The sequence below is a fragment of the Cervus canadensis genome, chromosome 29 (assembly GCF_019320065.1).
Source record: "Cervus canadensis isolate Bull #8, Minnesota chromosome 29, ASM1932006v1, whole genome shotgun sequence".
Classification (NCBI taxonomy): Eukaryota; Metazoa; Chordata; class Mammalia; order Artiodactyla; family Cervidae; genus Cervus; species Cervus canadensis.
The window spans coordinates 37,612,735-37,626,767 of NC_057414.1; the positions used below are offsets into that span (position 1 = coordinate 37,612,735).

General features: G+C 61.5%; 1 protein-coding gene across 8 annotated transcripts in view; it reads right to left on the reverse strand.

Moving 5' to 3' along the window:
- Positions 1-14,033, reverse strand: part of SYT7 (synaptotagmin 7) — a 62,922-nt gene that overhangs the window by 15,261 nt on the left and 33,628 nt on the right. Inside the window, exons 4-7 of one of the 8 annotated variants that reach the window (XM_043452015.1) lie at positions 13,434-13,565; positions 12,312-12,539; positions 8,523-8,891; positions 4,501-4,623 (exon numbers count right to left, since the gene is read on the reverse strand). The exons of 1 other annotated variant lie outside the window; for it this stretch is intronic. In XM_043452015.1, the coding sequence (XP_043307950.1) occupies positions 4,501-4,623; positions 8,523-8,891; positions 12,312-12,539; positions 13,434-13,565 (852 nt within the window). Of the gene's footprint in view, positions 1-4,500; positions 4,624-8,522; positions 9,696-12,311; positions 12,540-13,433; positions 13,566-14,033 lie in introns of those variants that run through there. 6 more of the 8 variants (XM_043452017.1, XM_043452018.1, XM_043452016.1 and 3 more) reach the window with 6 other exon arrangements.

Below are 14,033 nucleotides of genomic sequence, written 5' to 3' on the forward strand. Positions count from 1 at the left end.
GAGACGGCGTGTCCAGCTCCCCTGTCCGCGTCATTTCCCTTGGCAAACACGCCCAGAGCTCCTGTCTCCTGGAGGCCCCACCTGTTTGTTCAGGCTCAGCAGGAATACAGGTGCCCTTTAGACCCGAGACTGACCAGGTGAGGTTGGGACCAGTGTCCACCCAGTCCTGTCCACTAGAAATTTTCACGTCCACATGTGGCTATTGAGCATTTGAAACGTGGCCAGCACAACTGAGAACCGAATTTTTTCTTTTGATTGACGTAATTTAGATTTAAATGGCCACCTACTGGATGGGGCAACTCTACATCGCCTTGCTTCCCAGTCTCCACCCTCCTTGCATTCTGAGAACTGCACTTTGATAAGGTTCTCACCCAGGGTCAGAGGAAGACAGGGTCCCATTGAGAAGCCCCCGACTCTGACGGTTCCACTCCAGGCCCCTATCTACACCCTGACTCTGTGCGGCCCCCCGGGAAGCTGGGCTCTTTGGCCCAGCGGCTGGGTGGTGAGCCAGGCTCCATCTAGCCAGGATTCAGGAAGCCTGCCCGGGGAGGGGACCAGGCTGGAACATCCCATGAGGGAGAGAGGTGGGGGCAGGCAGCGAGGAAGGGGCCGTGTGGTGGGGAGCATGGGGCTCATGACGGGCTACGGTAGAACAGCTTCGAGGCTACCAGAGCCATAGACTCGGAGGCACACACAGGCTGGACGCAAGCCATGGCCCTCGGAATGGACCAGCCACCAGCACCCACAGTTGGCTACGACAGGCAGACAGGACATGCATGGAATATGCCAGGCCCTGGAGGGGAGATGCCAGGACCCAACAGCAGGGTGTGTGAACACACACACACACACACACACATAAACACACATGAGTGCACACAAGTACGACAGACACCCAGGCAACAGGGAGAGACACGGCATGGGCAACCAGGAGGATCAACCAGAGCAGCAAGACGACGCACACGCAGTGCTGTGCACACTTAGATTCCAGGAGGACACACGTTCGGGGAGGCCCAGGCATGCCAAGGGGTGCGTGTGAACTGGGACACACTCAGCAGGCAGCAGTTTCGGGGACAGACGCCACGGGACTCAGACGCACGGTGCAGCTGCTGTGAGAACCTGGCCTTGTCCAGACAACACGGAAACGCCCCAGCCAAGCCAGGGCGCGCGGGGCACCCTCCCGGAGGCGGGCCACAGCAGAGCACACGCACGCATGCACGCCCCACAGACACACGCACACACGGACACGGACATGTGCTCACGCAGACAGGCACGGGGAGGAAGAGGAGACTGAAATAGCTGGAGAGGTAAAGTCAGGTTAAAAATAGAGTGGGAGAGGAGGAGAGAGCCGAGATTGACCGCTGAAGGCATGAGAAAGTCGGAGTTATTCTGGCCACACCACAGCATCAGCACAGCTGCCAAGCAGCCCGGGAAAAGATGGTCAGCGCCACTGAAGCTACCGGAGGTCACAGGACAGAGAGAGACAGAGAGACGCGGGCACAGAGGCAGGGGGCCCGGCCTGGCCCAGGGGCGTCCCTGTGAGGAGCAGATGGGAGGAAGGAGACAGGGAGGGAGGGAGAGAGGCCGAGAAAGGTTAGTCGGACACGAGTGAAGAGGCTGCAGGGTGGACAAGGCGACAAGGAGCGAGGCGGCCGAGAGGAGAGGCAGAGAGGAGGCGGGGACACACACCGGGACGGAGACATGGTGGCTTCGGAGCGGGGGGGCAGCGATGGGGTGGCCGGGTCCCGCCCTGCCCCCTGGCCCCACTCTGGGGGGGTGGGGCCACGGTGGAAACCATTTGGATCCCGAGAAGTGACGGTGAGAGGGACGGACGGGGCATGAGGCATGCGTGGGTGCAGGGCAGCGCGGGTGAGGTGGGCCGGGCAAGCAGGGCATGGGAGCCAGGGGCGGCCGTGGCCTCCTTCCCTCCCCTTCGTGGTCCCAGGAGCTGTCTGCATCTCTTGGGGCTCCAGCGCTGAGGCCTAAGGGCCCGGGGGGATCCTGGATGGGGGGGTTCAGGGCCACCAAGAACTGTGGGAGTGGGGGGCAGTGACTTGCTAAATGCACCCCCATCTTGCTTGGGACCTGGAGTGGCCACACCTCCTCCTAAGGGCCCTCCTATCTCCCGGGAACCTGCGGCTAACAGAGCTGGGGGGCTGGATGCTCTCCCCAACAACAGCCAAGGGCCACCCATCTGTTACCCCAGCGACACCCGGCCAAGGGGTCAGCTGGGTGGAGAAGGGGACACTGAGACTGGAGGGCGATCCCTGGACGTGGAGGCAGAAGCTGAGGAGGAAGGGAACAGCTGACCCAAGCTCACCATTGCAAGGTCCATGCAGCCAGGAGCCCAGAGGGGTGGACCCTAAACTGCCCGGTGCCCGGAGGGTGACGCCAATACCAAGCTTGGGGGAGGGGAGAGTGCCGGGCAGAAAGCACCCTAGCCGTGGCCCATCGCCCGAGAAACACCCCGACAGCCATGAGAAATGAGCTTCCGGGATGGAGCAGGCGTGACTGGGTGGGAATGGCCTGGGTCCACTCAGAAAGTCAGGCTGGGTGGGGGCAAGGGCACAGGGCCCTCACCTCCACACCCACCTTTCCCAGAAAGGCAGGGGATGACTGATGCAATGATCAGAAGGCATGAGTGTGTTAAAATATGGAGTGAGACCTGAGTGGCAAGGAGGTAAAAATAGGCGGTGGGTGAAAATGGAGCCAGTTAATTAACACATGGGTGATGTGAAATCTCGTTTCCAGCCTGCATCTGCTCCCTCACGCTTCACACCTTTGTCGGCCAGGAGCTCGGGCTCTTAGCAAGGCTTTCAGAGGGCTCCAGCTCCGCTCCTGCGGCCCCTAGCCCTCTCCCCCACCGCCCTCTGGCCGGTCTGCGGCCCGGCTCGGGAAGCTGGCACTCCGGTGGTTCCAGTGGCCTGGAGGTGGCAGACTCGGCTCCTCCTGCATCCCAGGACCTGGGCTCAGGGTGTGACACCATCTGTGCCCCTGAGAGGGAGAGCTGGTCCCACGCTCCCCTCCCACTCTCCGGTCATTTGCGGCTTTGCCCACCAGACATGCAACTGTGAACTTGGGACGGGAAAAAAATAGGAGAGTTGGGTTTCCAGAAGCCACTGCAGAGCCAGGCAAGTCGGCTAACTCGGCCTGTCCTCCCCTCATGCACAGGCCCCTGGCAGCAGCCTGGACAGTCTTTCCTGCGCCTTCCAGGCTCTTAGTGAGTGAGGGTCAGGGTCCCTGCCTGGCGGACAGGCTCTAACCCGTGCCTCAACCTGAGGGGCTGCTCCCTCGTTAGAGGCTTGGCATGTCCGAGCTGGAAGGGGTCACCCTGTCCAATCCCTCACTTGACAGACGAGGAAGCAGAGGTCCAGAGAAGGGCTGTGACTTGCCCAAGGTCTCAAAACCAGAGCTAGACAGAGGTGGCCTGGCTGCCAGGCCAGACAGCTCTCCTGTAGGCCTTTGGTCTGATGGAAAGTACAACCCAATCAAGGGGATGCACCCTCCTCCCGCAATTACAGGTATGTACCTGACCCAGCCCAAGGCCAGGCGGGAGGAGGAGGCCAGACCAGGTGCAGGGTCATCCTGCCTTAGTGATGCTGCCTGAACCCTGGGCCCCTTGACCTTTGCTGGTCCCCTTCCCCAGGACAGCACTCCGCTCCCTCCTTGAGACGGGGGCATCAGATGATGCTTCCTTCGGCTCCTGATGACCAGGGCGATGGATGGTTAAATGCCCTCTGCTCAGCCCGTGCTGGGGCCACGCGGGCTACTCCCCGAAGGCCAGCAGCCAGGCTCCCAGTGACAGAGGGCCCGACCAGCCCCTGCCACCTGCTCTCACCCTCCCACTCTCTCCTGTTCCCTCCTCCTGGTACCTCAGGCCCAGGTGGAAGGGGGGCTGCCTTTCTGGTTCTTTCTGATTCCTGGGCCTCTCTCAGGCCCCAGACCTTCCCCACCAGGGCCTCCTCTTCCATCAGCCCTGAGCAGCCAGGTCACATCTCTGCAGGGATGGGGTGTGTGTGTGTGTGTGTGTGTGTGTGTGAGACCATCACCCCAGAGGGATCTCCAGGCAAGAAGGAGGTTGAGGTGGCGGGGATGAGGGAGAACAGGCTGGCACCCCCTCCCTAACATCCCTGCCGCCCACCAACCGCCAGAGAAACTGGGATTTCTGGGTTGGGTGGGACAGAAATGAAAGATGAGGGGGCGGCAGAGGGGGAGCCAAGCAGGAAGATGGGGCCGAAAGGCTGGCTTGCTCCGGGCAAGGGCAGGCAGGCCCGGGGAGCAGGCTTGATCCAGAATGGTCCCAGGACAGCCACACTGGCCTCAGGCCCCAAGGGACACCACCAGCGTGGTGGGTGTGAGGGCGCCGGCTGGGGACGGGTCGTCCTCCCGCTCCAGCATCCGCAGAAGGCACCGCCGCCTCGTCCAGCAGCCGGGGGTCGAGGCTGGCAGCCTCTCCACGCCTCCTTCTCTGCCACGGCCGCAGGCCCTCGCCCGTGCGCGTACCTCTTGTCCCCCTGAGCGTTCTGGTTCTGCTGGGTTCCTGGGTTTTGCAGGTCAGGGATATTGGCAAAGTCATCCTGTTCCGAAAGCCCTAAGACCAAGGATAGCACCACCATCCGGCCTTCCCTGCCCGGGGGGCGGGGTGGGCAGCCCACCAGCCAGGGAGAGAGGAGGAGGCGGCCCCACGGGGCGGTGGGGGGCAGGGAGGGGAAGGAGAGAGAGAGACAGAGAGACAAAGAGAGAGAAGAAAAAAGCGTAAGAAACTGGGCCTGCAGAAGAGAAACCAAACTTCAGCACTGTCAACAGTTGTAGAGCAGAGGAGGGGAGGAGGCGGGTGGTAGGGGTGGGGAAGGGAGGGGAATGGAGTGGAGGTATCTGCAGCCTGAGACCCAGCTCGCCATGGGGGAGGGGCTGGGCAGAGGCATGTGGCTGGGATGCCCCAAGAAAACCCGAGGGGAAGGCTAGGAAGAGTGGAGCCCAGGCCCCCGGACTCGGTCCGTATCCAAGGTTGACTCATCTCCAGTTGAACAAAGGCCAGAGGCTACTCAGACCACCTGGGCCCCTAGGAGAAGAGCAGGGGAGGCCCTCTGCTGCTATCTTGCTTGGGGACCCTGTGGGCAGGGGTTTGGGCTTCCAGGCAGGAAGTTCTTAGAAAGCTGGGAAACCCAGAGGGCGCTGCATCCAGTGAAGTCCCTCATCAAGACATCCCTGGGTCGGGGTCACCAGGAGGTGGGTCTGGGGGGCTCCCTCCCAGGTCCTTAGAGACTCAGCCCATTGGAGGAGAAGGTTAGTCTCTTCTGGCATATGGCAGACCGGCCATCCTGCGCCTTCTCCTGTGTCCCCCTTCCTGGAGATCTCGGGAATAGCCACCAAGGCTTTGGGGTCCAGTTCAGGGGCCTTTCCTTGGAGACTCAGTCCAGAAGGTGCCAAGGGGCAAAGAGAGAGAGAGACAGAAAGTGCAGGAAGCTGGCCAGGGCTGGAGCGGGCCTGGCAGGACTCGAGGGACCTGTGCCCGCAATCAGGGTGGTCTGGAGGAATCCTGCGCTGAGGAAGGCTTGGTTCAGGTGGCCCAGGAATCATCAAGTGGGCAGCAGCGTGGGGCCAGAAGTCAAGGGGTGACGTCTTCTGGGCCAGCTTCTCTCAGAGGACCGCTGGGCAGTTGTGGGGCCGCCTGCCCTTTCCAGGGGGGAAAAGTGCCCCTCTGCCCCTCTAAGCCATTGCAGTTTGTGGGTGTTTTCCAGGTGCTTGGCTGAGCTCCCCCAGCTTTGGCTTCTCAGCTGAACATGGGGAGAGAGATTCTCAGGAGCGGCAGGCATGAGACCGAGGGAAAGAAGGCCAGCCTGATGGGACGTCCCGGAGGGTGGGACTCCTGGGCCAGGAGGTCTCCCGCTTCAACCACCATCCAAGAGGGTGAAGTTCACAGAGGACCAACTGGATGTGGTGGTTTCCTGGAGAGGTTGTCAAAAAGGCGAGTGATACATGACGACAGAGGGGAGGGGCGGGGTCTCGGAAAACGGGGGACTTCCATGGGTCTGAAGCTGGTGGATGCTGACTTCTTTGTCTTTGCATCTTCGTCCTGGGCATGGCTGCTCCAGGCTGACACCTGCACTGGCATCTAACTTCCGGAAAGAACGCCCTCTTTCCTCAGGACAAATCCTCATTTTTTCCTTTGTTCCCTGCCCACCGGTACTGTTTCACAGTTGGTAAAATTCCACTTGACTGCCTGGAAGCTGGTTGTGCTGGGGGAAGTCAAACCCAACGAAAACATGTTTTTCCCTGGTTAATGCATTTTTCAGATACTCCTTTGGCTCTTCTTAAAAACAAAACGGCTGCTCTGCATAAGTTCCTGATTTGTCATTCTCTGTGGCATCGCAGGCCGCAGGGGCGTGAGTGAAGGGCAAGAGGAGGAGATTTGGGGGAGAAGCTGGCGGTGTTATGGGGGGTCACATCCTGGAAGCAGGAGGAATGCCTTCTCCCTGCAAGAGGGGGTGGGGTCTCGGGGGGCCTGGTTAGCCTTCTCACCCTGACTCTCTGTGTGGGCCCCCAGCATCTGGGGCGAGAGAAGGATGTCAGAAGCACACCAGCTGAACTGTGACAGGGGTCAGGGGCCGGCAAGCTATAGCTGGTGGCCTGTTTTGTGCAGCCCACAAGCTAAGAATGGTTTGTACATTTTTAAAGGATTGTTGTTTTTTTTTTTAAATGTGATCGAGACCACGTGTCCCTAAGAGCCTAAATTATTTATAAATCTGGTCCTTTACAGAAAAAGTTTGCTGACCCCTGCTGTGAGGGACTACAAGTGGAGGAGGTGGAGGACTGGGGTGAGCTCTGGGGATGGCTGGCTGGTGAGGGGCGCGAACACCGTCGTGGGCAGAAGAAACGCTGATGCCCACTCGAGAGTGATGCTCATCGAATTCTGGCTGGCTGGAGAGGGGGAGGGCAGGGGAGGAGGTACCAGTGGCCTTTCTGAGGCTGGCTGCTTTCTTCCCGGAGGCTGGGCATGGGTCCTGCTCCCATGTGACAGCTACAGAATGGGAGGCAGGGTGATGACTGTGCAGAGGGCCGCCTGCAGCCAGGAGGAGCAGAGGGGTGCAGTGTTCCGGCCGCCTCTCCGTCCTGCTCAAGCCACGGCAGAACCGATTCCCATCACTCTTCCAATCCACGCCGGTGCCACGGCATCCGCCCCAGGACAAGCCGCCCTTCTGGAGGCCAGGAGGCTCTGTCGGCTATCTTGTCTCAGGCCGGCGTCCAGCTGAATTCCTGACGGTCCTTGGGTGGGGAAAAGCCCCAGCAGATGCACTGCCTAGTTTGGCCAAGGAGAGTCACATGCGGCATGGCATGTCCCTGCCTGGCTGGGGCCAAGGGTATGGGAAGCTGGCACGGTGGGGTGTCTTCCGTTGGGCTGCCCCTACCAGGGGTAGCACTCCTGACCGCCTTTCGGGCTGGGGTCTCAGCCAGAGGCACGAGCTCTGAAGGATGTTCAGAATCCTCACATTTTGCCAGTGAGCCTTGGCCTTCCCCTTCCTCCTCCCTTTCTCCTCTCCCAGGCTTAGTGTGTTGGTCTCCTGCTCCATGAAAAGTGCTTCCAGGAAAGACCTGGGTGTTGAGAATAATCCCCAGAGCCTGGAAGGAAGGTCACGTTAGGCCAGAGGAAGGAGGTGATGTCAGGGACTGAAGCCCAGGTCTGCCCTGGGCTCAGAGAGTGTGTGTAGATGCCCAGAGGGACACTGGGCAGAGGGTGCCCTGGGTGGGGCCCTGCCGATGCAGGAGGGGGCAAGCGGACACACGGCAGGGGGTGGGTGAGGGGCACACCCAGCGGAGGGGGATGGTTAGGGCCAGACAGAGACGGGGTGTTGTTACCTCTCTGACCTGTGCACGTCAAAGAAGCCTCTGATCCAGAGACACTTTCTAAAGCTTTGGGGGAACGTTGTGAGGTTTGTTCTCAGGGAATGGGCGGGTCACAGTGGGAGCCAGGGGGGGAGGTGGAGGGCAGGTGGCTGTGGAAGGTCGTCGGAGGGACAGAGGACAGGGCCCAGGGCAGGGACAGGGGAAGTGGGAGGGAGGGAGGGAGGAAGTGCAGGGCTGGAAGGTGAGCAGATTCAGGTTACAGGGACGGGAGAAGCGAGGCCTGGGCGCTGGAGTCAAGGAGACCAGGTTTAGGAGGAGAGGAGGAGAGAGCTGACAGGGGGGCCAGGAGAGCCTGGGCCTGGCCAGAAGGGGACAGACAGGTCTGGGGACCTCAGGAGCATCCTCTAGTGTCTCCACTGGCTTTTGGAGGGCACCAAGGGGGGCTGGGGTCCTCAGGGGGTGGCTCAGATATAAGTCCTTCCACGGTGGGGGGGGCGGCGCTTCAGGCATGAGCCACAAGCCATAAGAGGCTGGGGAGAGGGTGCCCGAGTCTGCCGGGCACCTTGCCTCGGAGATGGGGGGCTAAGCGTGGTTCAGAGCCAGCCGCTCCGAAGGAAACGGGGAGGAAAAGAGGCTGGGTCAGGGAGGTGGGGGCCAGGCCGCTCGAGTGGGGCACTTACAGGAAGGATTTCATGTCCAAGCCTCGGTTTCGAATCTGCCCCACCACGTGGTCCCAGCTGCCTGGGTTGGAGCGGCTGCGGCCGCCGGCCGGCCGGTACTTGGAGCCGGCCGAGGAGCCCTGCCGTGCCTGGCCCCGGCCGTGGGCCCGGGGGTTGGGGCCGGGCACCGAGGCCGCGTGGGCCTGCAGCTGGCCCAGGCTCTGGCTGGTGGTGGGCTGGCTGGGCTGCCGGCCCCGCTGGTGCTGGCTCAGCGGCTGCTGCAGGCTCTGCTGCCGCGTCAGGGTGCGGGGTCGCTGGCATTTCGGCTCTCCCGTGGAGCTGGGGATAGACTCAAGGGTAGTGGCCGTGGACAGGGTGGAGTCCTCGAAACTTGGGGCGGGTGGAGGAGAGGAGAGAAAGGAGAAGCAGGTGAAGGGATCACAGTGGAGGAGAAAGACACCTAGGGCCAGGACGAGGAGGCCCCAGTGCCGGGCGCGCTCTGCCGGAATACCTTGCCGGGCCTCCATCCGAGCTGTCACCGCTGCCGTCGCCACCACCAACTCACCCAGGAGGCCGCCGCCGGCCCCGCGCCCACCCAGAGGCCCCCCGGGCGGTCCGCCGAGCCCCCCACCCCGGCCCTGGCTCAGCTAGTGCCCAATATCTCCTGTCTGAGCCGACCTCTGTGCTGGTCTGAGCGGGCCGCAGAGCTGCGCCGCTGGCCGCGTGGTGAAGGCGGGTCCCAGGGCCCCGTGGCTGCCTGTCCTGCTGGAGTGGGAGGGGGGTGGAGGGAGCTGGGCCACCCCCTCCCGCCATCTCACTGGGGGACCCCAAGAAAGTCCGCCTCTGTGCTCTAAGTACTACTGGCCTTTGGAGACGCCAGGAAATCCAGGCCAGCATGGAGCTGGCCTAGTAATGCGCGGTGAGTCAGGAGCTGCCAACAGTTGTCCTGCTTTGTCCTCGGAGGCTGGGGCGTGTCCCGGGCCTCCGGGACCTCTGCTCTCTGGCCGGCGCTCCCTCAGGGTTCGCGCTGTGGTGCGGGGAACCCTTCTGGGGCTCCTTGTTTCCAAGGCTTAGTTTCCTTTCCCAGTATGTTGGGAATGGCTCCCAGTCGGACGAGGGGACTTAGGAAAACACTTGGCCGGCTGCTTGGCAGAACTCGAATTACCCAAGTTCTGACAAAGAACAGGGTAATTATCCTGTCCTCTAGGCAGCTGCCATAGGGCACCTACCTCACAGGCCACCAACATCTCTGAAACACGCTGGCAACAGGAAGGACATGGCTCATCAGAGGCAGTCTGGGCTCAGAGAGACCCAGGGTCCAGGCCCCATCTCGGCCGCTTCCTCACTGAGGGACTTTGGGAAAAGGAGGCTACCTCTGTTTACTCATCTGTAAAATGGGGTAAAAATTCCGAGCTGCTTCCATCACAGGGTTGCCATGGGGACCTAAAGAGGTCAGACCCAGGGAAATATGCTACTGGTCCTTGCTCCCTTGCCAGGGGAAGCTACAGATGTCTCAGGAAATGGAGGCAGAAGGAGGTCTCAGACCACTGGCCTCCTGGACAACCCATCTGCTTTGTCTCCAGGCCAGAGACTTCAGCACCTGCAGGGCCAGAGCCTCAGGGGGCCCACCCTTCTCATCTTTTGTTCCTTCCCTCCGTCTTTCATTCAGTCCTCCAAGGACGACTGAATTCATTCATTTCATTTCATTTAGTCATTTGGCCTGTGGGGCAAATGTGGCTCGCCACTTGTTTTCGTGAATAAAGTTTTACTGGAATGCAACCACTGGCATTCATTTACATGTTGTCTATGGCAGCTTTGGGGCGGCAAAAGCGGGACTGAGTAGTCATAAAAGAGACTACCTGACTTGCAAAGCCTATCTCCTATCAGATCTCTTAGAGAGATAGCTTGCCACCTCCTAGTCTGGGGCCACAGGGCGGATGGGACACCCCCTCCCCGCCCCCGCCCTGAGCTGCCCTAGGGAGGCCCCGGGGCCCTCGGAGCCACGTTCACCACCACAACCAGGCAGCCTGGCTCACCCCCTGAGCCCACCCTGGGAACCAAAAGGACAACAGTTAGGCTGCCCCTGTGGGCTGAGAGAGAGAAAGCGAGAAGAGGGACAGAAAGCCAGAGAAGAATAAAGAGAGAAAGTTAAGAAAGAAAAGGAGAGAGAGAAAGAAAGAAAGGACAGAAAGGAAGGAAGAAAGAGAAAAGCAAAATATGGCTTCAGCTGGGGTCTTGGCAGGGGCGGCAGCCTCGCCTGGCTCAGGCCTGGCATCGGGGTGACCCCCAGGGGCAGGCCCTGGCCTGGCTGGCTGGGTGGGCCCACACTCCCCGGGGGCAGGCTAAGGAGCCGGGAGGCCGGCACCGGGGTGGCCGCCTCCTCCTCCTCACTGACCTCATTTTGGTTTTCTATCACATCCAGAATTAGTCCAATTTACAACCTCTCAGTCACAGGGAAACTAACATCGGTTCCTCCAGGCCTGGAGCCAGCGGAGGGCATGGAGGCCTCAGCCAGCCTAGAGTCTGTGGCCGGAGTAACTCTGAGAGGGCGGGGCGCTGGGCCTGGCTCTCTGAAGGATGGTGGGGCTTCCCTCTGGGGCCTTCCTGAGGCTCCACGTTAGGGGGCACATCGGCTCGTGCTCCTTCAGGCCGATGAGCACACGAGGTCTCAACGTGGTGGTCCTCAGTGGTCCCGTTGGCGGGAACCACAGGTTTGCTGAAGAGAACTGGCCCGACCACCAAGAAGGGGTCAGGGCTGTTGGCCTTCTAAGTGAGAGGCTCCTGCATTAGCTGGGAACGAGGCGGTTCTAAAAGCCGAAAATGGAACCTACATCCCAGTAGGTGAGAACGGTCATAGTTCAAAGGATTTAGAGCTTGGGAGGCTTAGCTGTGGGGAAATGGAAGCTTCTAAGAGCCAAGATGAGAATAAGGCTGCCCCATGGGGGGAGGGAGGAACTTAATATCGGCAGAGAATAGAGGCCCACCCTATGTCTGTTGCTCCTGGGGCGGGGACTGGACTGACTGTTTGGCTAGCTCAGAAGTTATTAAAAGGGAAACGGCTCTTCTGTCTGACATCCAGACCACCCGCATCAGAAAAGAGAAGTTAGCTGGGGACTCAACAACCCAATCTCCAAGAACATCCAGTCCCAGCAGCTGAGAGTGGGACAGGTCACTGACCAAGACCGGGACAGCCGACAGGGATGAGCCAATGGGGACCTCCCAGCTGCTCACAGCGGGCCCAAGGAACAAATGGTGTCATGGTACAAGCAAGACTGGGATAAGCCAATGGAGTCACCTGATGGTCAAGATGAAATGGCTCGACCTCTGGGTCTAGAGCTTTGTGCTGGTTGCAAGAGGGAAGGCCCGGTGGCAGATGAGCAGCAGAAAACAGGCTGAGGCTGGGCCAGCTCCCCACGGATGGATGGTCCGGTGGCTAACAATTGTGGCCTGGTGCCCATGGAGGTCGAGATGGGGCAGCCAGTCAAAGAGGATGGGATGACCCAAGGGCTGAAATGAAGCTGCCCTGGGGGCAGAAAATGAAATGACCTGGTCGCTGGCAAAGAGAGAAACGGATGGGGGTGGCAACCGGAGGCTGAGATGCACGGTGCATGGCTGAGTCAGTTGTGCCGGTGGCAAGGACGATGGGAGTTTCGTGAAGGGATGGGATGAGCCAGGGGCCGAGGACGGCACCTCTGGGGGCAGCAGCGGGCATGCCAGGGGTCCCACTGTCCACACTGGCGGGGGGGGGGGGCGGAGATGGGGGGGCAGGCCTGAGCTCACGGCTCCGGCGGCCGTGGGGCCATCACTCACTTGGACAAGTTGAGCTTCCCGGCGGCCAGGTGGCTCTGCACCGTCCGCCAGCGGCCTCTCCCCGCCGCCTTGCCACCGCTGCCCGGCTCGCTGGGGGCAGCCCCGCCGCTTCTCAAGGCGTCCTCTCCGGGTGGCGGCGCCGCTGCCGGCTTCTCCCCCAGCCGGCCTTCCCGCTCCACCGCCAGCCCCGCCGCGGCGGCCACTTTGGCGCCCGCCAGAAGGGTGCCACTGGACGTAAGGACCATGAGGCAGCCGGGCCAGAGGGGCAACCGGGGGTGGCGGTGGGGGAGAGGGCAGGCCACACGGGGGTGGGGGCGGGGGTGTCAGAGTAGGAGAAACAACGACAGATAAAAGGAAGAAAGAGGCAGTGAGAGAGGAGGAGGACAGAGAGACGGACAGACAAGAGACAGACAGAGAGAGAGAGAGAGACGTCAGCACTGCAAATGGGTCACCAGCGGAGCCTGCAGAGAGGAGAGAGGGGACGGGGCGGGCTGGGGGTCGGAGAACAACGCACCACGACAACGGAGGGGGGCCCCTCCCCACCGCCTGGGGCCCGGGCGGCGGGGGTGGGGGAGGGCAGCCACCTCCAAGTCTATCCCACAGGACAACGGAGGGTTAACGACGGAGGAAGAGCGGGCTGTCCAGGCCAGGAGGCCCCAAGGCAGGGAGAGAGAGAAAGCCGTGTTAGTCAGAGTTCATCACCACCATCACCGCCACCACCTCCACGAGAGACCACCGACCACCAACCGGAGCAGCCAGGGCAGCAGCACACAGCAGGGAGGAAAAAGCGAGCCACACCGAGAGAGGGGGGGAACCAAAAAAAAACCAAACGGGCAACCCCATCCTGACTGCACAGAGGGGGTGGGGGCCGTGGGGACCATCTGGGGGGCCGGGTGTGGCTGCGGAGTGGGGTGGGGGGCGCTCCTGGTGGCTGGCCCTGGGGGACGGGAAGGGAGAGGGGCAGGCAGGCGGGGGTCGGGGGGGGGCAGGAGGGGTTGCTCGTCTCCATGGTCAGCCTGCCCATGGGGTGCAGGGGTGGGGAGGTGGGGGGGGGCCGGGAGGGGGAGGGAGGGCGAGCGAGGGTAGTGGGTACATATGATCAAACCAGGTAAAGTCACTCACTTGAGGGACAGTCGTGGGTCGCCATAAGGGGCGTAGGGTGAAATGTTTAGAATAAACTCCTTGGGAGGGTAGGAGCTCCATTTCTGCTGCACTGTGCTCTCATTGTTATTCCAAAAGTCTCTGTCTAGATCACTGGAGGGGCAGAGAGAGAGGGGAGAAAACAGGGAGATACAAGAAGAAACAAGAACCGCCCAAGTCCCGTGTGGGCAGAAGGGCCGGGCCCCCCTGGCGGGGAACTGAGGGTGGGGCGGGTGGGGGGTCGGCGCCTGCGGGAGGAAGAGAGGCGGGCGGCCCACGCACATGTGCACGCACACACACCGCGCTCACACACACACAGACACACACACCCTCCAGGGCGGGAGAGGTCGGTGAAAGGAGGCGAGCTGCAGGCGGGCAGACTGGAGCCTTGCACCCCGGAAGCTGGTGGGAGAGAGAAAGATGGTGAGAGAGGAGGTGGGGGGAGGAGGGGCCGGGACGCAGCCTGGGGTGGGATGCTGATGGCATGGGGACAGGGAGGAGGACGGGGTGTGCTGGTTTCTGGCTGGAAATGACTGCAAAGTAGATCAGACCCTGCTGCCTACCCGCTAGGTGCCCCCTTTC